The sequence below is a fragment of the Rissa tridactyla genome, chromosome Z (genome assembly GCF_028500815.1).
Source record: "Rissa tridactyla isolate bRisTri1 chromosome Z, bRisTri1.patW.cur.20221130, whole genome shotgun sequence".
Lineage (NCBI taxonomy): Eukaryota > Metazoa > Chordata > Aves > Charadriiformes > Laridae > Rissa > Rissa tridactyla.
Window position 1 is genome coordinate 58,430,776 of NC_071497.1, and position 23,648 is coordinate 58,454,423.

A 23,648-nucleotide genomic window follows, 5' to 3' on the forward strand; every position below is an offset into this window, starting at 1 on the left:
ATCGGAAACAGGCTATATACAGTGCATTTAATGCAGGGAAAATTTGCTAATGAAACATTCAGCTGAATAAAGAACAGAGAAAGCAAAGTTTTAAAGCACAAAGAAGAAGTGGAAGATACTACACCTAAATCCAAATTTGCACCTATTTTTTCTGTTGAGCTTTCCTATATGCTGGTAGAAGGAGCACTGACTGAGGTACGTCTTGGATGCCCTCAGATGTGCTCTGCTGGATTCCCATGAAGTACGCTCCGTCCCCCTTGTCCAATCCATGGTATTAATCAGGGTTATGAAAAAGGCAGACATGAGCAGGAACAACAGAGGACAAGGGCAGGGGACCAAAATGATAGTGACAGGCACCACCAGCTGGCAGGGAGCTGCCAATGGACCCTATAGGACAAGTGATGAAAGGCACTAGAAATAATGAGGCCAAAAGCAGTAAATCTCAGAAGTTATACTGAGATAAGGACCAACTATATGCACCATGGCTGCCACCATGAAGATGGGACTTATTTGAGGTGCTGTGCCTGAAAGATACTGAGTATTAGAAATGCTGTGTACTTTTGACTCCAAACAAAGTTGAGGACAAGATACACCCCAAATCAGAAGAAATTATTGTTTTCCATCTCTGAATGTTACTCGTTTGCATTTTATTGGAGTTCTAACTTTATTGGATTTTTCAAGGTTTAATACAGTAACTGCACAAAAGGTGCAGTTATGACCTGCTTTTATGAACTACTAAAGTTATTATCGCAAACCTTAGATATCCACCATTTCTACAGCACATGGCATCACACCTTGATAGAGAACAGTTGTGCCTGACTACATTTAATCAGCCATTCTTACACAGAATGTCTGATCAGAACAGTTTAACAAGTGCAAGCTCTGCCGCTCATACATGCTATGAAGCTGTCTGGCCCTTTTTATCTGCTTAGTCTCAAAAACAGAGGCAGAAAATCGTGTTCGATATGGTACCTAGAAATGTTCCACATACACATAAATGTGACTTCATATGTTAAAAGTATATGTTATTCTATGTATAGATAAAACAGAAAATTATTTTACTTGCTATATAGCCAACAAAAATAGGCTGTATATGTTTAGAAAATAAAAGATCTCTCCAGTTGAGTACACAGCATTTCATATTGTTAATTTTCTTGACAAGTAAAAAAATCTACAGTTTTAGAAAATCTATAGTTTGTGTTCTGTGAGTTCCACAAAAGGCCGAGGACACCTCAGTGCAGTAAGAGCACAGAAAACCAGAGCATTACAATAATAGAACTGGAATAACTTATTTACTAGTAGGAAGAATTTTAGCAAAAAATAGCTATCAAATCATCCTTGTATGTAAAGAGCAAGGATTGCATCGCACTGATTAGTGCAAATACCTTTCACAAGAGTGCCTTTTGAAGCTTCCAGTGATAAATAGTCTGAATATAGATCAGAAGGTCCATCTCTATGGTGCTGTTGATGGGGTGTGGGAAAAATAAATGATGTCGATACTGACTTTATATTCAATGTTACTGTGGCTACTGTCTCATCAACATGTGCTCTGGAGCTATGCTCCTTATACTCCAGTGTTCTTCTGTACAGGTAAAATCTGTGGGCTAAAATCACGAAGTCTTCACTCATTATTAGGGAGTCCTACTCGTGCAAGTCTCTCATGGAAGTTGACAGGATTTTTGCCTGAGCATGAAGTGACCTCTGCACACAACAGTGTTATACCCACAACATCAGGAATTTTAGTTCAATAGGAAAATGACGAATTCCACAATTTATGAAACACGCAAAGGTGCTCAACGGTGGCAAAGCTCTGGGTAACTCTGAACTAAAATGGCTCACACATAATATGCCACGTCAGTCACTGTAGATAGGAAGACGAATTAAAACTTGCTAGTGGTAAATATGAGTTTTGGAGCCTTTTTAGTGTTCTGGAAATATAAGTGAGGAAGTTATTCAGCTAATAAAAATCCAGAAACATCTTGCAGATAGTAACACATCTTTAGAGGAAATCTGTTAAAAACGTCTAGGAGAAGCAAACCAATTTAAACTTTTTTAAAAAACAGATGTGGTAAATACTCCTGCAAATGATGTAGTAGTGACCTTGAACACACCCAACCACCACTGCCTGCCCCAGGTTCCCCTTTTATAGGGAAACTGTATTGGTCTCTGCAAAACTAAAGTCTCCGAGCTCACCCATCTGCCTCTATATTTAAGGGATCGATTGGATTTTCTGAAAACACCTTTGAGAAAATCTCTCTCTTTGCTCGTTTATCCAAAGGGAAAACCTAAACCCAACAGTAAGTCCAGCAAAACATGAGGCAGCCAGCTGAAGAAATACACTGTGCTGTTAGTAAATTTTTGGGTTAAGCACTGTCTCTGTTTTGTACCTGGTGTAGCGCTGAGCATCCTGGATTAACCATTATGAGTAAATAGTGATCTTTATTAGCTATGGATTTTTTATTAATTGTTAACATAATATCCTTGATGTTCACTTACTGTACTGACAGTGGGTAAAACATTACGTTAGTGGAGATATACATATATATATATATATGAAGATCTACTAAAAAAAATAACTAAATATTAAAGTAAAACACAGCTTAAAGTATACAAAAGCATATCACATCTTTTCAGTTGCTGAAGACATAATGTTTTGCATGCAGAACATTTTTGATTAATACAATCTAATTTTTGATTAAGCATAGCATTTCCTTTCAGAAATCTCACTTTTCCATTCTGACAAGTCAAATCCATCACATTTCATTATGTCTTCTAATTTTTTCTAGTTGAAGTGTTAATGACTATCTTTAGTCACTAGGAATGTGTGCTTTTGGCTATTGTAAATTAGATACTAATGTAAAAAAGATGGTGGAAAACGTAAATGCAGATGGAGGCTAATGATCTCCCTAACAACTGGTGCAAATCATCAAAGGAAACAGAAATTCTGTTTCAACTGTGAAGCCAATGCTCCTTTTCACACATTATACAAGTGTGCAAAACTAATTACTCTACAGAAAATGCCACAAATCATTACTGCAAACGTACCTTTTTAAGGATGATGGATAAGAGGCATGTAGATTGTGACAGCACACAAAATGGCAGCTACGGCGTAATACTCAGTAAATCAAATGTTATCAAGTTTCTCAAGAGCAAAAGCAGTTGTCTGCACGTAGAAGAAGGGACGTAGCCTCCCCAGGCTGAATAACCGCAAGGAACAAGTTAAAACACCACAGCATTTCAGATTAAGGAAGTGAGTAGTGGCGGGAGGCCCCAACACACAGGAAGTCACTGCTTACATCTAGTGTTTTACATTTTTCACAATTGCTGGTGCACAAAGACTTTTCCTGCTTCTACTTACTGTGTCTCACAAAAAGAAGAAAAAATTGAAAGGGTAGGAAGATGGAGACCATCAAAATCTCAGTCATTTTTATTTATCTCGTAGTATGTTTGCAGAAGACCCATCCTCCTGAAAGGCCATTAAAAAGATCGTGCAGTTTTTCCCATTGTCATAAGGGCAGTGTCATATGGTCTGACTTCTTTAGAGGGGGATTACATGTGGAAGGCTGAAGATGATTCGGAGGCACATAACAGTTGACTCAATTATATCTGTGTCAATCAGGGCATACTTTGGCATTTCTCACTTAACTTGCTTACTCCACAGCACTGGTAAACAGGTCAGTGTGCTGCCTCTGCTGCTAGCTTTGGAAATGGTGTATTAAGCCAACTAGCTGAGCCTCTACCTTTCTTTATTTCTCTTTATTCACTGACCTCCTTTTGCAAATCATTTGTGATCACCACACAATGCATTTACTTGATGGAATTTAAAGTTTCCACCCAGGAAAGGATTTAATATACTCCAACACTTACTAATTAACTTTGATTTACAGTAGTATGCAGAAAGACTGTTTATCTCAGGCTCCAAGGACCATTCTCATTTTTTTCAAATGCATAATTTCCTCAGCTCACCAGGGAGTATTTTTTAACAGCTTCAGGCAGAAGCCAGTGGAAAGCAAGACAACTTAGGAAGATCACTTAATTTACCCTAAAAACTTTAAGCAATGCAGATGCCAAACCTGTGTAAAGAAGATAAACCCAGAACTTACCAGGTGAAGAGAAGAAAAGCCAGGGGTACTTAAGCTTCGTTGACAGAACTGTGCAAAGCCTGGTTGGAGAGTAAATTGCTTTCTTATTTCTGCAGAGGAGTGCCTTTAATTAAGCAGAGAAAAACCCTTATAATTACAATTATCCCCATAAAAATTGCAAATGCCAGGCTTTAGCCAATTTAGTCTCTTGTCCCAGTGTTTAGAAATGTATTTTGATTATGTTCTAGGCTCTTCTTGTCTTGTTTGATGCAAACCTCAAAACACATTAGCAGTCCTATATAATTAAGATTCTGACACTCTTCCAACAGATTTCTATCATTATATTGCAGTCCTCGTAACTGGGAACGGCTATGCAAGATGGAATAACCTTGCCCTTAAATGAAGTGTGACTGGAACTTGTACAGCAGTACTTGCAGATTCATTTCTGCGAAGCAAAGATACAGGATAATACAGCAGAGAAAGAAAAATGAATATCACAGAGGTAAATATTTTAATGAACTAGTAATTGACCAGGGGATAAAAACAAGACAGGACCAAGCACTGAACAATGTAAACCCAGACTTACATTAATAATGCAGTCTGCTGTGAAAAGCAGAAGACAAACCAAAGCACGAATTTAAAAATCAGCATATATTGTATCAGCTGAACGCTTGAGAAAAAGACTTCTTAAGTGCTAATTAACCAATTTCAATGCTAGAAGAAAGAGGACAGTACTGAATTCTTCAGAAATCCCAGAGTGATAGTACAGTTGTATGTCCCAATCTGAAAATTCACTAATCAGAGTTGCTTGGTCGTTTTTCGTGGAGACAAACCAATTAATATGATTTAGAAATAGTCAACCATGAAATGGTAACAAAACATCTACAATATATTTCACCACGAATGTTCAGGACAAGACTTTTAAAAGAACAAGATGCTCTTAAGCAAATTCCAAGTTAAAAAAAAACAATCCTGCAGCCCACTAGGACAGCCAACCGGGAGGCAGGAAAATACGGAGGTAAGAAGACTTTCCCTTCCATATGAGATTCTCTTCCAACTCCAGTAAGCTTTAATAAGCATCCTAGCATTACCAGATGCCACAGGACAGTTCGCCTGTTCGGTCTGCACCTGCTCTCCTCTGTGGCGTCTTAATTTCTATGACTACCATACCTATTCTGTGACACAATCTCTTAACACTGCTTTTCTTAACAAGCATGACAAAACCTAAACTCCGCTCAATGGAGTTCTGCTCATATTAAGAAACAGGCATCTCACAGAAGGCATTAAAGGTGTTAGAGGTATTTGGCCTGATTTCTAATATAAAAGACGCATAAATAAGAGTAATTGTAGGTTAAAAGGCCATGCCAGGTGTGAGTGGGACATTGCCCCAGTCTGAAAGAGGCAGCAATTGCAAAGCAAAGCCAGAGTTATAGAGGAGGAAAAGAATCCATTTGGAAGAGAAATTCCTATTTATCAACAGTATTCTAAAAATCAGACAAGATGAAATGGGATTTTTTTAAAGGTTATTCAATAATTATATAAGCAAGAAGCCACATAAGGAGAGTGAGGTAGTCTGTGCATTCCTTAGATTATTTTTGACCTATTTTAAAAATAAAAGCTGCCTGTATATCAAGGTTATTGTTATTTGTCTTCCCACTGCAAATAATCTCTGATCATGAATGTATGTAGCAAGTATAACACAAAATTAAAATTATTCAGAATTATTAGTTTCCTTCAAACTGAGTTACATTCCTACCCTGTGCAGAAGTATTTGTTCCTGAAGTAAATAATAGATGTAGCAGCGGATGTTGGCTTAATGTATGTAAAAAAAATGTGTTACAGTGTATTGCAAAATTTGGTGCTGTAAACAATAATATAAACACGTCTCTGAATTACACCAGATATGGGGTCATCAGACTATTTGAAGAGGAAACGGTACAAATTTTCATCTACAAAAGAGGAAGCATGCATGTGGATGAAGGGATACATTTGCTGTCTGGTAAAAGCCTCTGCAAGCCCAGCTGAGAGGAAATATGTTTCTCAAGAGCGCCGACATTAGTTCCAGAATTTCCCCAACGGTCTAAGAAAGAACATGCAAAATAAATCAGTCTAATGGAAGAAGAGTCCTGTAATCTCTAAAGGTGAATTCAAAATAGTTTGAGTAGTTCAATTGATTGTTTTAATGTTTTCTTATCACTAAAGGAAGAAAGGGAGACGAAATACAGTAAGAATAACAGAAGACAGCAAAGTTGGTTTGAACTAACTCAGAAATGATTGTTAGGATCTATTAGGAATAGGTAAAGGAAAGACACAGCTGCTAAAAAATGCTAAACTAAAAGCACAAGCTATCTACCCCAACACGGAGAAAAGGTGGGTGTTACAGTCAGAGATCAGCATGGAAAGTTTTGACAACCTGGGAACCAAGGTGGAAACAGAGGTCCTTCCAGACTGGTCTTTGATAATGCCAGAACAGCTGTGGTCTCTGAGATGCCTGTTTTCTAATCAAACAGCTACCTCACACACTGCCTGCGTACCTGCAGGAAAATGGTGGTTTCCACCATTGGTGGTCCACGTTAAATTAATGCATTTGGTGTCACAGCTTTTATTGGACGCTGCAGTCCGTCTATACCATGGCCATACTTTTAGCCTCCCTGCCTGTACAGCAGCCCTGTCTGATTCCGAGGAAAGCTTTACAGTCACCTTTAGCAGCAAGCACCCTTAGCACCCTTGTGTGCTAAAAAGAAGGCAAGTGATAACGGATGAATGCAAAGCAGTCACTGAAAAGTATGAGCAAAAAAGGCAACTATATCCCTAGAAAGGAGGACTCAAAATAATCATGGAACAGTCATTTTCTCTCTGACACTCAAAAATGTAGTAGAGCAACTTACCGGATAATCAAGTTATATGTAGCAGGAACATCAGGTCCCAAACTGTGGTCTCCAGTTGAAATAAGAGGCCCATGAAATCATACTTAACATTAAAATGTACGTCACCTTTGTAATGCCTGTTTATTAATGGTCTGATGATGAAGTGTATGGTGGGCAACTAGAAACTGTGGAGTGTAGTAAGCTATGGTCCAAAAAGTTTGGCAATTACTGATAAATCATTGGCAATTATTAGGTAGTGATGAAGAGCCAATATAGATTTATCAAAGGGCAGTCATGTAAAACCAATCTAATACTTTTCTGTGGTAGTTTAACTTGTTTTAGTAAGGCTCTTGAAAGTAAAGAGAGAATGGCTAGATGGAATCATCGCAGCTGGTTCCAAAACTGGTTAAAAAAACTTATTCAAGGTGTAGTCACTAATAGTACAAAAGAAGATTGCGAAGAGATTTTGAACAATGTACCACTGTGAGAAGCAAGTTAATTTTTCCTCAGTCCAGTTTCAGTCCATATTTTATCTTACACTGATGATGGTACAGGTAACATAGTAATAAAACATGTGGATCACATCAGACTGGAAGGAGTTGTGAATGCTCTGAAAGGCAGAGCTAGCACTCAATGATCTTGTATTCTAGAAACAGTCTGAAATCAGCACAGTTAGATTCAGTAAAAATAAATGTAAACCACTAAGCTTAGGAAGAAAAAAAATAAATCAAAGGCAGAAATAAAAAAAGGGAAATGAACTGTGTAAAGAAATAGCCATACCAGAGAAGAGGCTCTGAGAGAGTATACTGCGACACTTACTAATGAAGTATCATAAGTGAGGAAAAAGAGAAGTTATTTCTATTTAGGCCAATGAGACTCTGCTTAGGCTGATGTACACACTTAGAACACCACAGAGTGAGATGCAATCAAATTTAAAGGGCTTCAAAAGAGAGCAGTCAGAATGCTAAAAATTTTGGGAAGGATGACCCATGAGGAAAGATTGAAAAAAATGGATGTGTTACAAAAGAGATGACAGAGAGGGGACAGCAGTTGTCCTTGACTATGTAAAAGGTAGCAATCTGTAAAGAAAACAGTGAGCAATTCATGTCCATAAAGGGAAGAAGAAGTAATCTACTTAAATAAAAGCAAGAAAGATTTAACAAGCTATTAGGAAAAATGTTCCCACTGCAACAGCAGCAGGGCACTGGAACTGGCCATCTGGTGATGCCACAGTGACAAAAGCACACTGTCAATGTAGATCATGTCTCTGAACTACCTAGAGAACAGTGTCTGGGCAACTGCAAGCCTTTCAGAGACCAGAAATGGGACCCATCAGACCTCTCATGTTGGCAGCTGTCCCTTTGTTTAAGATAGAAAGGAAACACTGGCTGAAAAGAAAAAGGTATAGATTTGGGGGGGGGGGTTTCCACAAAAGTCACTGCTAATTCACAGTCAGTCAGTGTTCACATGGCATGTTGCAAGATAGTGTAAACCTGGGGAGAGATGGGAGATGATGTCAGCCTAAAGTTTTTCTGAATTTTTTAGATCCGTGGCTGCTCCATGGTGCTGGAGCAAAATAATGTCAATTGCAATTCATTGCACACTCTGTGTTGCCTTGGCCCTACCTGAATGACAACACTGTACTCCTCTGGTGCAAATCTTGAAAAAACTGGAACTCACCAGACTTCCTGAGTCAGGCAGATGTGAATGGAGAGTAGCAAAAAAATCCCAAAAAACCAACCAACCAAAAACCTGGTGCTGCTCAGTCAGAATTTCACCAGTGTCTGTCCCACTGGTAGATTCAATCCTCCAGCAATTCTCCTAAATAGCTAGCAGAAGTTGAGACATAGTCTGTGTTTCACAAATACTCTCCAATGCAAAGTGTACAGTTTGCATAATATATTAAAACAACAGTGTAGTCAAAGTGACAGACTACACCTGGAGGTTCTTAAAATTAAATTTAACTTGTAGGTAAAATTCTGAGATGTTTCTCAGGGCAGAGCTTATTGCAGGATTGGGAACTTGGAGATTTGCGTTATTAGTTGGGCCTAGACGTGGTACCAGGAAAGGTAGACATTTATTTTCTCTCTGTAACATATGCTTGATCGGTGGCTGAATGCTGCTGCGTTCAATAATTAAAATTATATGAATAATTTTATTCATTTAGCCTCATAACAATAAGGCTGGTCCTGTAGTTTCACTGTAAATTCTGCTCAACAATATAGTTCTTTGAAATATATAGTTTAAAAGCAGGCACAATGACTATTCTGCTAGTGTGTAGACAATGTGAAAACTTAAACACAGAACAGTAATTTAGAAATAAAAGAAAACAGAAAGAGAACAGCTTTAAAGATCATCTATTAACTGGAACTCTGAAACTTCATAACAAAAAAACTGATTTTAAAAGTATACTTCACGCACCTACTTGATCAACTTATCCAAAATTACCTGATATTAGAAGTTACCTACTAGATGGAGGCAGGAAGAGTAATCCTTACCACCCTTCCTATCCCTTCCAGCTGACTCTGAGGAACAGTGAGTTGTCTTCTGCGAGAGCTGCATACACAATTAGACAGCAAGGAAAGATGAAAAAATGAAAGAAAAAGAGACTATAAGAAGTATCCCCAAAGACAGAGAAACATTCACATTTAAATGTACAGAGATGGAATAATAATAAGTAAAATTGTGAAAACTTTTGCTTAACTCAAAATATTCAGTCTTGGCTGCCCTGAGGAGTATTCCTTTCATCTCACACTGACATAGAAAATTCTCAACTAGCTTTTGTTCTTTTTCTGAGCCTAACATGAAACTTCTCTAGTTACAACTAAAGCAACAAAAGCCTCGGGAAGAGAGAAATGTAACAATTACCTACCCTTCTCCTCCACTCCCACACACAAACATACACAAAGTTTTGGGCAACAATCCAGATCTTTAACTAGCAAATATGGGAATCTTGCTTAGAAGTCCTTTTCTTACTGCCAGTGGAACTGCCTGTTTTTCTTCTAAGTTTCTAATTAGTCCTTAAGGCACCAGAGCTCTGCTTTGTTAGTCACTGTTTACAGCAGTGGTCGATCTGAACTAGCTGCTGTTTCCTTGATGGCTCAGGTAGGCTATACACCTTCTGGCACACCCCTGCTTTGGGGTCTACCACATTAAGAGTCTATATCAGCTAAGGCAATAAAGATGCTATTTGAGACAGTTGAAATTCAACCGCAATCTTCTCAAAGGAGATGATGCAGAAACAAACGAAGTCTGGGAGGGGTAATCATCGACTTCATTATGCTGGCAGCTTGTTACATGGTAAAACAGGCAAGAGGTCTTTTTTTATTTTTGTCCCAGGTCATGTACAACATTCATTCAGTGAAGATTCTTCACTGCCACTCACTTTTGCTGTTTCTCCCTCAGGAAGAGATATAAGCACACAAAAAAATTAATTTTCTGACCCTGACAGTGGAGGAAAAGGACAACCATACTTTCTTGCCACATAAAAAAACCTGAAGACCTAGGATTTCATCCTGATGAACCATGCTTTTATGTGATTTTTAATCACTGTGCTCTATGCATAATATGCAAAAGCTATGATATAGCATTTGAGAAAACATTGTGCATGCATTGTTGACTGACTGGCTCTTGCAATGAAAAGTAGTTTCAGGTGTAATGTTTCATATGATAGTTTAGTGGTACCTCCTGGAAAGCAAAGAGTGTAAATCAATCTTATCTGTCATCCTATTATAGACTTAAACTGATCATGATAGTTTATATATGCAATACAAAGCTCTTAAAGAATATTTCACACAGTGCTAATTGATGTTGTTAACAGAACATAAACTTGTGTGAAAACAACAGAATTCTTTTGTTGTCCCCATTAGCTTAAAATCTATCAGCATGCACAAATTATTATTTATATACACAAATCTTCCACTCTGAAGGGTTTAATCGCAATTTCTCTAAGGATAATTGTCTGTGGTTGGCCCAACGCACTCTCTGCTTGTAGTACTAAAGCTCACATTGGTGCCTCATTAAATGTTCATTTCAGCTGAGATGGCTAAAGAAAAGATTTTTACCAAACATGCCCCTGGTCTCTCCAGAAGGCTCTAGGGGTCTATATTCAGGGCAAAACTTTGTACTTAGGGCCTACCTCTCCTTTTTTTTTTTTTTTTTTGGCTTGTTCCTTGCTAAACCATTTAAATGACTTCCAAAACTTTAGATCATCTACAACAATGATAAGGGCAATTTTAAAAGCACTAGTGATCATACATGCCATCTTCCTTTTACACTGTGACTTGAAATGCAACTGAAGGATATCAGTTTTTGCATTTAGATTTTTGTTTTGTTTGCACTATCTTACCAATTCAAAATAGGGTGAATATGAAATAAACACAAGGGTTTCTTTTCCAGCTCACACATATTACCTGAGCTTCTCAAGGACTTCACTGAGAAAATGCTACCATAATGCTGATAATTTTGTAAAACTTGTAAGAAGTTTAACAGTTTATGTGCTTTATTTTTACTTTCTTTCTAATAAACACTTATTAATAATAAGTGAAAAAAGTCAGACATTAATAATAATAATAAAGACCATGTAAACATTATTCTAGGGCGTTTTTTCCTTTTGCTCCTACAGGGTTGTTTTTATTTTTATCAAGGTCACAGCTGGCATTTTTATCAAGAAGGAAAAAAATGTCTATTTTGTCCCTTTCATGACTGACAACTTCAAAGAAATTCACAATATATTCACAGATGAGTCTTTAATACTGTCACTACTTCAAAAGCTGGAGGAGGACATAATGCAAATGCCACAGAACTGGAAAAATAATGTGTTAATATTTTGGCCCCTCGTTTCCTAAGAACACAGATTTGTGGAGCTTTGGTGTGACCTTTCTGTGGCAGAAAAGCCATGAGCTGTTTTTTTCCAGTTACTTCTTAGAACAACATTTTTTTCCTTAGAGATGTAAGTTTAACGAGAAAAAATAGGATCTTCTATTAGGGTAGTATACCTGAAAAAAAAATGGCCCAATTTCAAGTACATGAAGAGGTACTGCCATTTTTAGAACAGGGATTTTTGATTCAACTTCAGTCGGAGCCAGAGCAGTAACTAAGATACACTTGAAAGCTGGATCTCCCACTCATACTTAAAAATAAGAATGTCCACAGAATTTGGCATATGCTGACAACTATGTTGTTAAAAAGAATGTATTTTTGTATCTGCTGGCTATCACTACAGTTACAAATTCCATAGAAATAATATTACGTACCCTCGCAAAATCATTTGGATGATGCAACACGTTTGACATCATAAGTTACAAACAGAATTTCACTTCACAATTCATCTGGAAATTTCAAGCTTGGGAAAAGGTCATGTTTTGGTCTAACAACATTCTAAACATGAGGTTTTGTTATTATAATGATTGTAAAGCTCAACTCGTATGACAACTGAAATAAAATATACTCTTACCTAATCCAGTTTGCTTGACTTTAGGGAAAAATACTAATACCGAGTCCAGGTGTGCTGACTCCCTCATAAAAGTCTCCGGGTCATTATTACTGAAGCTCAGGAAACCGTGTGATTCACCATGTGCAAGTATTATTCTACACAGGTCGCAAGGAAAAATATTGTGGACTTTTTATATGAACTTGGTCCAAAAGCTGATCCAGGCTTGGACCTATTTTTCTGTAGCTGCATTCATGATGGAACGTATTCAGTGTATGTTATCAGGTAAGCACTTTTCACAAGCTATCCTTTTTCCTTATGCTAAAAACTACAGTGTAGTCTGGTGTGTGTTTTTCAAATCACATTTAAAAAAAAAATCAAGTCAGAACAGAAAAAAGGACAAATGTACTGAACTATGCTTATGAACTGTAGTTTTTAATGACTATAAAAGGTAAAAGCAGTAGAGAATATAAAACAGAACATTAAATATGTCCTCTTTTCTGGTTTTCACTTCATGTCCGAAAATGAAAACTGTTTGGAAAGATAAATAAGGAATGTTCATACGCGGGACATGGTGGACATAAAGATGTTTCTCATTTGCAAGTTCTTTTATCTTGGGTAAGCTTAGGATTTCCTGTAGTATAAAAAAAAGAACTTCACCATAAATTACAGCCTAGACTTCACAATGCATGTAGATGTCTGGAGCCTAAGAGGGACAAGAGATCTTAAAAAATCATTTTAAAATGCAACTTCTCTGCTCAGACCCTAAAGTCCATTTCTGGCTCACCAGCCATCTTCCAGAGACAAGGCAAAAAACTCAGTATTCTATTCATTGATCAGGGATTATTATGTCTGATTCCAGTGATGGCACAGATGTATAAGTACAGTATAATACCAGTCAACTGTAATAGAAAATATATAAATATTTTTAACACAATTTGAGTAAGCAGTCAGATGAAAAGATTATCTTCCTGCTAACAACAGCTGTCAATAACATCTGTCTCAACGACAACAACAGTATTCTCCTTACGTGTCCAACTGTTCTCTAAAGGCTTCATTTCTAAAGCAGCCTGCTTGGTGATAAAGAGTACACTTGTTGTGTACACTTGGAGCCTGTCTTTCCTGCACTTGTAATTTTTCAGAGAGAGGTTTGACTGGATGCGTTTGCTATCAACCACCTTGATGGTATAGCAGACAGACAACTCCAGAAAAGGTAATAATAAAATTCAGGGTAAATAATACAAACCAAAAGTAAATCACTGTGATTAATCAAAGGCGTTTGTATCCTCTTAAAAGTAGTGAGAGGGCACTTTCTTTCTTTTCTACTTCCTAAAAGTTAGATGTATTTCAGGCAGGAAATGTTGTAATCTTCTGCACAGCATACCAGAGGAAAGGTCTGTGCATTTAGTCTTTGTGATGGACAATAAGATGTCAAATCTAGTAAGAACATCCTGAATAATCTCATCTTTGAAAAACGACCAGATCCTTACAGGGATTTATATTAGCACTATGAATTAATAACCTATGGCACAATCTTGATACATAATACTACTTTCTTCCTCAACTTATTCCTGTAAATGATTTACAATCCACCTCTGTTAGAGGAGGAAGCAATATTCCCACAGTTCCCCATCAGAATTAGGAACATCTTAAGGACGGACACACAGTTTTGCACAAACATGACTTTGTGCATTTTTTGCTTTTCTTTCTATTAATTTTGTGCTTGTATAAAACATGACCGTTTGCAATCTAAGCCTACTCCATAACAAATATTACTGCAAATATTACTCCTTTCATGCAGTTGCCTCTCTTATGGCCTCCAGCTATGTTCTAGCTCATATGCTTACTCCCAGGTACAATTCAACAGGCTCTGTGGATGCAGACAGGCTTTGATATAGTTGGGCTTAAATGCAACAATTATCAATGCCAGAATGTGAGGTGCAAACCAGCTGATATTGGTTTGAATTGTACATTGTGACCAGTCAAACCGTATACCACTTAAATTTGTCATTTACTCAAGCATAGTTGTAAAACATGTTTAGAAGCACTGCACTGGTATAGATTTAATCTAATTTGATTGCTCACTGGAAACACCCAAGCAAAGGCAAATGAGTTATCTTTAGGGCTGATGAAAAGATAACCTCACAGGCACTAGGAAGTTCCCTTTATTATCTTTAGAACTATTTACAATAGATAGGATCCATCCCTAGCCTGCTTTAATATTCTTGGCTGTGGTAGATTTAGAAGGTCGTTATTCCTGCAGGTTACATCTCTCCCTTGCGGTGGAGGAGTACCTGTAAAAATGTCCCCAAAAAAGAGAGACAGGTTATTATACCTAAAGAAACAGCCATCTGGGGCATTTGATGGCTCTTTAGTCCTTCACATGCAGTGAGCAATCATGACTGGTAACAACATGAATGAAACCCTGGTCTCAACTCCTTATCTTTTCTACTCACTCAGATTGCCTTGAATCCAAAGAGTGGTGGGAGGGAGATAAAGCATCTATGCGCAGAGGCTGCAGTGGGGACTGGACTTTATGAGTAGCGTATCAAGTAGAGCTTCCTGTCTCCTCTCCCCTCTCTGCACCTGTTTCAGAGCCATATACAATCTATTCCTTGGGCTGAATACAAGTCCAGAAAGACACTAAGGCAATGACGCCATAAAAAGCAAAGAGAAATCAGCTTGCAGTGAGTCAGGAAGACGGAATGACTCTTCCTGAGAAGAAAGAGATTAGGTTCTTCCTATGTTTAAAGGAAACTTGCGCCTTAAACTGGTGAAGTACAAGCCAGCAGTCTGGATGAGCAGACAATGAGGTGGACCGAAAACAGACTGAACAGGCAGGCCCAGAGCGTGGTGATCAGTGGCATGAGGTCTAATTGGAGGCCATTAACTAGCAGTATACCCCAGGGGCCAATAATGGGTCTAATCCTGTTTAACATCTTCTTAATTGTCTGGATTTTGGAGCAGAGTGTGACCTCAGCAAGATTACTAATGACACAGAACTGGGAGGAGTGGCTGATGCACAAGAGGCTGTGCTGCCCTTCAGAGGGACCTTGACAGGCTGGAGAAAATGGGCTGACAGGAACCTCATGAAGTTCAACAGGGAGAAGCGCAAAGTCCTGCACCTGGAATATCCCCACGCACCAATACATGCTGGGCCCTTGTTGGAAAGCAGCTTTGCAGAAAAGTACCCGGAGGTCCTAGAAGACCATGACCATGCTGATTCTAGGAGACCATGGTTTCAACCAAGTGGAACATGAGCCTGCAATGTGCCCTGGTGGCAAAGAAGGCTGGTGTTATCCTGGGGTGCAGTAGACAGAGTATTGGCAGCAGGTTGAAGGAGGTGATCCTTCCCCTCTGCTCAGTGGTGGTGAGACATGCCTGGGTTCTGTGTCCATGTCTTTTATCTTTATATGTTATATGCTGAAGCATAAGGATACAGGGAAGTGTTTAAAGACAGCCAACATGGCTTCATCTAGGGCAAATCGTACCTGACTAATCTAGTGGCCTTCTACAATGAAGTGACTACATCAGTGGACAAAGGAAAAGCAACTGATGTCATCTACCTTGACTTCTGTACGGCCTCCCACAACTTTCTTACCTCTAAATTAGAGAGACATGGATTTAATGGATGGACTGTATAGTTGGATAAGGAACTGTCTGGATGGCCACATCTGAAGAGTTACAGTGAACGGCCCAATATCTAAATGAAAATGAGTAATGAGTGGTGTTCCTCAAGAGTAAGTACAGGGACCAATACTATTTAATATCTTCATTAATGACAGGTAGTAGGATTGAGTGAACCCTCAGCTAGTTTGCAGACAACATCAAGCTGAGTGGTACGGCTGATTCGCTTGAGGGAAGGGACGCCATCCAGAGGGACCCTGACAGGCTTAAAAGATGGAGTTGTGTGACCCTCATGAAGTTGAACAAGGCCAAGTGCAAAGTCTTGCACCTGGATTAGGGCAAGCCCCAAGATCAGTACAGATGGGGGATGAATGGATTAAGAGCAGTCCTGATGAGAAGGACTTGGGGGTACTGGTGGATGAAAAATTGGACGTGAGCGGACAATGTGCGCTTGCAGCCCAGAAAGCCAACCGTCTCTGGGGCTGCATCAAAAGAAGCGTCCAGCAGGCCGAGAGAGGTGATTCTGACCCTCTACTTCGCTCTGGTGAGACCCCACCTGGAGTACTGTATCCAGCTCTGTGTCCCCCAGTACAAGAAAGACATGGAGCTGTTAGAGCAGGTCTGGAAGAGGGCCACAAAAATAATCAGAGGGCTGGAGCACCTCTCCTACGAGGAAAGGCTGAGAGAGTGGGAGCTGTTCAGCCTGGAGAAGAGAAGGCTCCAGGGAGACCTTACTGCGGCCTTTCAATACTTAATGGGGGATTATAATAAAGATGGAGAGAGACTTTTTAGTAGGACCTGTAGCAGTAGGACAAAGGCTAATGGTTTTAAACTGAAAGAAGGTAGATTTAGATTAGATATTAGGAAGAAATTCTGTACTGTGAGGGTGGTAAAACAGTGGCACCATTTGCCCAGAGAAGTTGTGGATGCCCCATCCCTGGAAATGTTCAACATCGGGTTGGGTGAGGCTTTGAGCAGCCTGGTCTAGTTAAGGACGTCCCTGCCTATGGGAGGGGGGTTGGACTATGTGATTTTTGAAGGTCCCTTACAATCCAAGCCTTTCTATGGTTCCAAGATGCAAACCTGATCTTTATACTCCCTGTGCCTGCAACTCCAAGTAATTTTCTCTGAAGGATTAAAAAAACAGCTTCTCATTTATTTTTTTATGTAAATCTAAGAAAACTGGCCATTTACTATAAATTGTGACTAACATATTGTTACACATAACATATGAAACCTAAATACATCCTACTTTTTCATCTTTAATCTATTATTAGTGTTTAATATTCTCTGTACCAAATATAAAATCACTACTATTTCACACATGTAGTATGTAAGAGGTAGTCTTTTGCCATAGCAATTACAAATTGGACTTTATTAACCCCTCTTAAAAGTCACAGTGCACACATATATTTATGGTATAGATTTTAGATTAATTCAAATGGGTTATTATTTGATCATTTGAAAAAACTGTCTTGAATATAAGTCTGCAAAGGCTTATTAGCTTGAGTTGCCCTCACTTAGAAAGATTCCCAGGATGCAATTCATTAGAGTAAAGCAGCATTCAACCCTTTCGTCAAGTGTGCTCCCCTTTGTGACTCCCTTTCTTGAGTTATGTTGACTCAGTAAAAACGAAAACAGAATTTTTGATAATGCCACTGTCCTGACATTACATATCATAAGGTTATGGCTCAACGGTCATACTTGATAAGAAGGACATATCTACAAGCAGCTTTTAAAAGTTGATAAAGTATGAATATACGTTTTAGGTATGCAGCAAACACATGGAAAATGCCTTTGCTATTAGCAGACTGGTAACTTTATTAAGGTTTATAATGTATTACTTTATGTAAAAAACTGAGAATTTGCCACATCTTTTTAAAAATGCACTAGAACTTTATACTTACTGCATAAATCTATTGTATGTACAAAGGTCTGAGGTTCTCCCTGCAGCTTATTGAAGTTTAAAAAGAAAAATTAATTGAAAGAAATAGCTTGGCCTATACAATGGAGTGTGGACAATCCTTTTAAGTAATTAGCATTTTATCATATCCAAATAACAAGGGTTTTATTGAAATTCAATCAAAAAATGCTGGCCTCAGCCCCATAAAGGGGTAGCACTGAACAGAAACCTGCTATCAGAGTACATAGGAAATGGCCTGGTCTGCACCAGGCAGAAAACCATTTTGCACTGTACCTGACCTCTCTGCAACAGCCTGTGCTATTTAGGGTAACCTCTTGTGAGTCTTCAGAACTGAGACTTTGTACCATATAAGATTTAAGTCGACCTTTTCATTTCAGGTAGAAATAATTTAAATGTATTGGCATCATTAATGTAAAGTAGAATCCACAGTACAATTTGATAATTAGGTAGGAGTTTGACTTTTATCACAGGCTTTTTAAAATTTCAAATCTTTAGCTAAAAGTTTGCTTTAATATTGGTAGTGTGGGCTGTTTGGTTTGTTGTTTTTTTTTCATATAAATCTATGTGTGTAAACTCATCCTTAAGTACATGTCTTAAAACCAGAACAGGAAAAGAAAATTTTATTTGGCAACTGGACAATTTCAGGGACAAGGAAATGAAATGATACAAGTAAATGCTAAAATTTTGTTTTATAACACTTGTAAAATGCAGACATTGATTATCTGTAGAGGCAGCTGAGGAGTATGTCTATTGGGAGGGTTTTTAACTGCATGAATCACATAACTGGAAGTTAAGTGATGTGTTAGAGAGCTGTATTGCTGCTCTTGATAGTTCTCTGTTTTGTAATTTATGTGTTGAAATGTTTTGAATGGATAGCACTGGTGGCCAGGGCCCCACGTTGGTGCCAAAACACCATTTTCTTCACTTGAAGTCAAACCAAATAACTACTACTGAAAGATCTACCTGGAAGATAAAATAGTAAACTACACTGGCTAAATGAAAGTAATAAAAATAGAAAATCTCTTCTATGAATGCTGTGTTTATCCTAACACACTGCTGAGGCAAACTGATTAAAATTCAGCTTTTATGGTCTCTCAAATGTACACTGCTCAGCTGGTACATGTTAGAGCCCACACTTTCAGCAATGATAAGCTGTTTTTTCTCATCAGTTTACAAAATTATTTTTCAACTTTCTTGGTTTCTGGGTATAAATACTGTGATTGGAAAGTAGATACATTTACAACACGCGATCCAGATACCTTCTAATTACTATCCAGGGCTCGACTCAACAAGAATGATCTGCTTTTTCATGTCCCATGCTGGCTTCCAACCACCACAGACACTTAACACTCTAGGAGAGTGACATAAACGTCTCTTAGTTTTGCACATTAATGAGAGGTTTCTTCCCATTCCTTTGTCCAATACAGGAGGCCATTTGGAAAGCCAGTTACAACTTACTTTTAAGTGATAGTTTAGGCTTCATTTCAAAGAACGTATGAAGTTGGACAGGAATTTAATTTCTCACATAACAAAAATAAAGTGTTATTTGAGGAGAATGTTTTCTGAGGTCCTGCTCAGTTTTCAGCAACTTAGCTCTGGGTAATATGCAGGTAAGTAGTAGGAATGCTGCCTGAGATGAGGGACAGTAAAGCCTTGCTCCTTCACCTCTACGTATGAGATGAACATCATTATACATAAAAGTTATCCCATCAAAACAGAAAGAACAACTCACATACATGCATTAAAAACATATGTGCAAGTCTTTGCAGGATTAAAAAAGGCAGGAAGCAACAGGTTGGGGCAACAGACACCAGATGGGTGGAAGGAAAAACAAAATGATAGGAAGACATGCTTATGTGGGCAGGTTGCATACGCCACTTTCGAGTTTGAAGGCATTTGAAGGTCTGATTTTAAAGTTTGACCTTGTTTTAAACAAATGTGATTGTTGTGTAACAGCTGCTCATGAAGCATCTGCAGCTCCAGTGCTCATGATCGATAACTGACACTAAATTTAAATCATGACAAGACCACCAACACAACATTTTAGATCACGTCATTGCTAATTTTTTACAGAATGGTGTTTAGCATAGTTCATAAGGTGGTCAGATATCTATCATGCTTCACCGAACACACCGGGGTACACCTTACATAGCTACCAGGGAGGTGGTGGATTTGTCATTAAGAGGAATCAGTACAGAGCCTAAAATTCTGCTGGTATTCATAAAACCACTATATAGCTTAGACAAGTCACTGGCAGGAGAGAGTGAGAAAGAGACGAGCTTGCATGCAAATTTGTAGTGAATGGAGATAATTATGCAGGCAATGTAGTAACTCCTGTAAATGATGCCTTGCCAGCAACGTCCAGCTTTCACTGAGTTGCATTTTGAAGAAGTAAACTCAGGAACTCTGAAGAAAAAGGAACAAAATTTTATAGCTGTAAATTAACCTTTTGTGTACAGGCAAGAAAACTAACAGACTGACCTATTATTCCTCTTACTTTGACAATTCCTTTCAAAAAACACAGAACACTACATTGAAAGCACTTCTGTGAAGATATATCACTCTATTTCAGTAGAACAAACTGAGTCATGTAAAAATGACCTGAACCTTTTGATGAACAGGAAACATGATGTTAGCAAATGTATGTAATCTACCATACTGTGTAAAAGCAAATATTCTTACTTACAAAATAAACATTCAGATTGTTAAAATGGAATCATATTCAGAACATGACGAATAACGTATTTGAACATTTGCTACAAAAAATACTGAGTGTTTCACTATTGAATCAAAAGAAAAAGAAATAAAAAATATTATAATGGTTTAATTTCACAACAGCTCTGACTAGCAAAACTTTTGTGAGTGTTTGTGAAATGAAGACAGATATATTGTTATGATTCCACTACTTTGCCAGGGTTTAGTCATACAGATGAACAGTGACCATCACCACTGCTGGGAAAAGCTGCCTGAAAGCTGACCCTAAAAATAGGAAGAAAGAAAATAATCCTAACCCTCTAAATATCAGCCAGTTACAGTCTTTATTCAAGCGAGTCTCCACATGATCGGGAATCGAGGCAGGATCCTGTAGTGAACTCCTCTTCTGATGGCTTCTCAATATGATGTCTCACTCTTGTGAATATTCCACCACAATTTTAAAATGAATTCCCAAAGGATATGGAAAGGTACACGGATGCGTATTCTGCCATGGGAAAGGCACATCGCAGTGGAGCTAATTTTATCCTCTGCGACTGCAAGCCCCATGCCTTCCAACAAATTGCTGAGGAGGTGGAGTTTCTCTGCATACTTTTCTCTCTGGCATAGAGACCTATCCTCAGTTTATATTACCATTATGTTATTTGTTCTTTCATGTGTCAGCAAACTCAGTTACCTTGTACTTATATCAACACCCTGGAAACACAGTTTTTGCCTCAGATGACAAGAGTCTTGAAAAGGAGGCCTGTGTTTTCCTTTTACCCAACAATATGAAAATAAGTGTCTTGGGCTCATACTGCCACCACGGCACAGACCAGCTGAGAGTCAGCACTTCCCTGGGAAAAGACACCAAAGTCTAGCAGGCAGCAAGCTCAGTCAGAAGAGTTCGGTGTTCCAACAGCTGAAGTCTAATTTATTTGGTTTAGGGAGGGAAGCGGGGAGATAGACTTATTTTAAATCAGGAGGATTTTTTTTTCTTTTCATAGATGAAAGGGCGAGAAGGAAAAAAAAATATCCCGGAGATGTATGTCATTGCAGAATTGGTGCCCTACATAAAAACTTTATTTCCCAGGGGCGATAATTTAGGCACCAGGTTGTTTTGCTGCTGCGGTGGGGAGGAGGATCCCCAACCCTGCGCCCCCGCCGCCAGCGAGCGGTCCCTCCAAGGACTCGGGGCTTGCTGGGACAGAACAGAAAGGGAACAAACTCCTGGGGGGGAGACTGGACGTTTCCTCCCAGCCGGAGGACACACACCCGTAGCCGGCTTCGTCTGCCTACACTTTGTCACAGCAAACTGTGCTGCAGAAGCCCACCCTGGAGATGCAGCTCCGCGGCGTCGGGAGCGGACCGGCGGGGCGCGCCCAGGGACACCGCTTGCCGCCGGCGGGAGCAGCCCGGCAGCGGAGGGGAGGTGCCCGCCCGAAGGCTGGCCAGCGAGGGGAGAGGGTTGCCGGCCCGAAGGCTAGCCAGCGGCGGGCGGCGGCGGCAGGGCCAGCCGGGCTATCTGGAGCTGGCAGATGGCTCCCCGCCCCGAGGGTCTCTCGGGGAGGAGCCGTCCCGCCCCCGCTCCCACAGCCCGGTCGCCTGCCTTGGCAGGGTCTCAGGCTAAGGCTGGTCAGGAATAGTTGCGAGGTACGAGGAAAACCCCTTACCTGTTGATTTTCAGGGCGAACGCCCTCCTGTCTGCGGCGGGTAAAGTCGCCATGCGGGAGAGCAGCCGCGGGTGCCGGCTGCCGAGGAGGACCGACGCCGGCTGTGCGCACGAAGGGCGGCTTTATTTCATTTATTTATTTTTCTTAATTGCATGCTGCGGGCTAAAAACCCGACGGTCCTCTGACAGTTCTGGGTGGCAACTTCCGCATTTCACCTTCCTAACCGAAATCGGCCGGAGTGGGAGGGATCTGCCCCTGTGCACAGCTGGCTTCGCACCCCCCGGGGGCTGCGGGGGGCTGCCCGCCGCGGTGGCACCGCACCCGGGCGACTTCGGGGGGCGGCAGAAATTACACCTCCCCGCTTCACACAGGCGACACCCGAACGGCCCGCGAGTATTTTGGAGGGATCAGGAGGGAAGCAGCGGGGAAGGCAGGCATTTAGGCAAGCGCAATAAGGAGGGAAGACACCTTGTCCCCGTGAAGGCATACAGCTGCGGAAATCCTTGCCCATCCCCCCCGCCCCCCAAATCCCTTTTATTTTGGAAACTGCGGTGCGGGTGTCAGACACCCCCGGGGGGGTGAGCGAGGAGGCAGCGGGCACCGCTGGGCACCGCTGGGCGCCAGACGGGCCCCGCGCCGCCCCCGGTCCAGCCCGTCCTCCGCCGGCGGAACAGGCGCGGCCGCCGGGCACGGCCGGGCAGGACAGGGCAGGACAGGGCAGGACAGGGCAGGACAGGGCAAAGCAGGGCATGGCAGCGCTGCTGAGGGTAGGGCAGACCGGCGCCCACCGCCCTCTGGGCAGGGGAGACAGCTGGGATCCTTCCTTCGGCCCGCTGGCACAGGGATGGAGCTCTTCGGGCAGGGAGAGACCGTGATGTGTAAGAAATAGAAGCCAGCTCTTTACCTGGGGTGATATTTTGCCAATGCACACTTGCCCCCAGGATATATGTTTCTCTTACCCCTAAACTCACACGCAGTAACACAAGATACCAGCTTGGCTTGGCACAGAGCGGGCCCTGCTGCTGTTCTCTTCACCTGCACTGACAGCTCAGCTGTTTTAAAAGGCCATTTTTAGTAAGCGTCTTGTGGTTGGTTGTCTTACAAAGCGGTGTTTCCTGACTGATATTTTTCTCTCAGCCTTGGTGCAGATTTCACTGCTTCTGCAGATAAGCAGAACTCAGACTTCATTTCAAAGGAGGAACAGAAGCCAAACATGGTTTCTACAGGTGAATTCTGGGGTAGCAGAGGCAATTTAGTTTTAGGTTGTCCTATTGTTATTACATCCATGCCTAGGTGGCAACAGCATCAGGATTCACCCATTGAACAGCAGTCAAAAATCTCTCCATTCTGGAG

The 23,648-nt window shown here is 40.3% G+C and overlaps 1 protein-coding gene across 5 annotated transcripts in view; it reads right to left on the minus strand.

Moving 5' to 3' along the window:
- DOCK8 (dedicator of cytokinesis 8) overlaps nucleotides 1-22,482 on the minus strand; it is a 93,238-nt gene extending 70,756 nt beyond the window's left edge. Inside the window, exons 1-2 of one of the 5 annotated variants that reach the window (XM_054185379.1) lie at nucleotides 22,296-22,482; nucleotides 4,104-4,206 (exon numbers count right to left, since the gene is read on the minus strand). In XM_054185379.1, the coding sequence (XP_054041354.1) occupies nucleotides 4,104-4,206; nucleotides 22,296-22,348 (156 nt within the window). In that variant the 5' untranslated portion in view covers nucleotides 22,349-22,482. Of the gene's footprint in view, nucleotides 1-3,045; nucleotides 3,323-3,358; nucleotides 3,467-4,103; nucleotides 4,207-22,295 lie in introns of those variants that run through there. The other 4 variants (XM_054185381.1, XM_054185382.1, XM_054185383.1 and 1 more) reach the window with 4 other exon arrangements.
- Nucleotides 22,483-23,648: the final 1,166 nt, after the last annotated feature.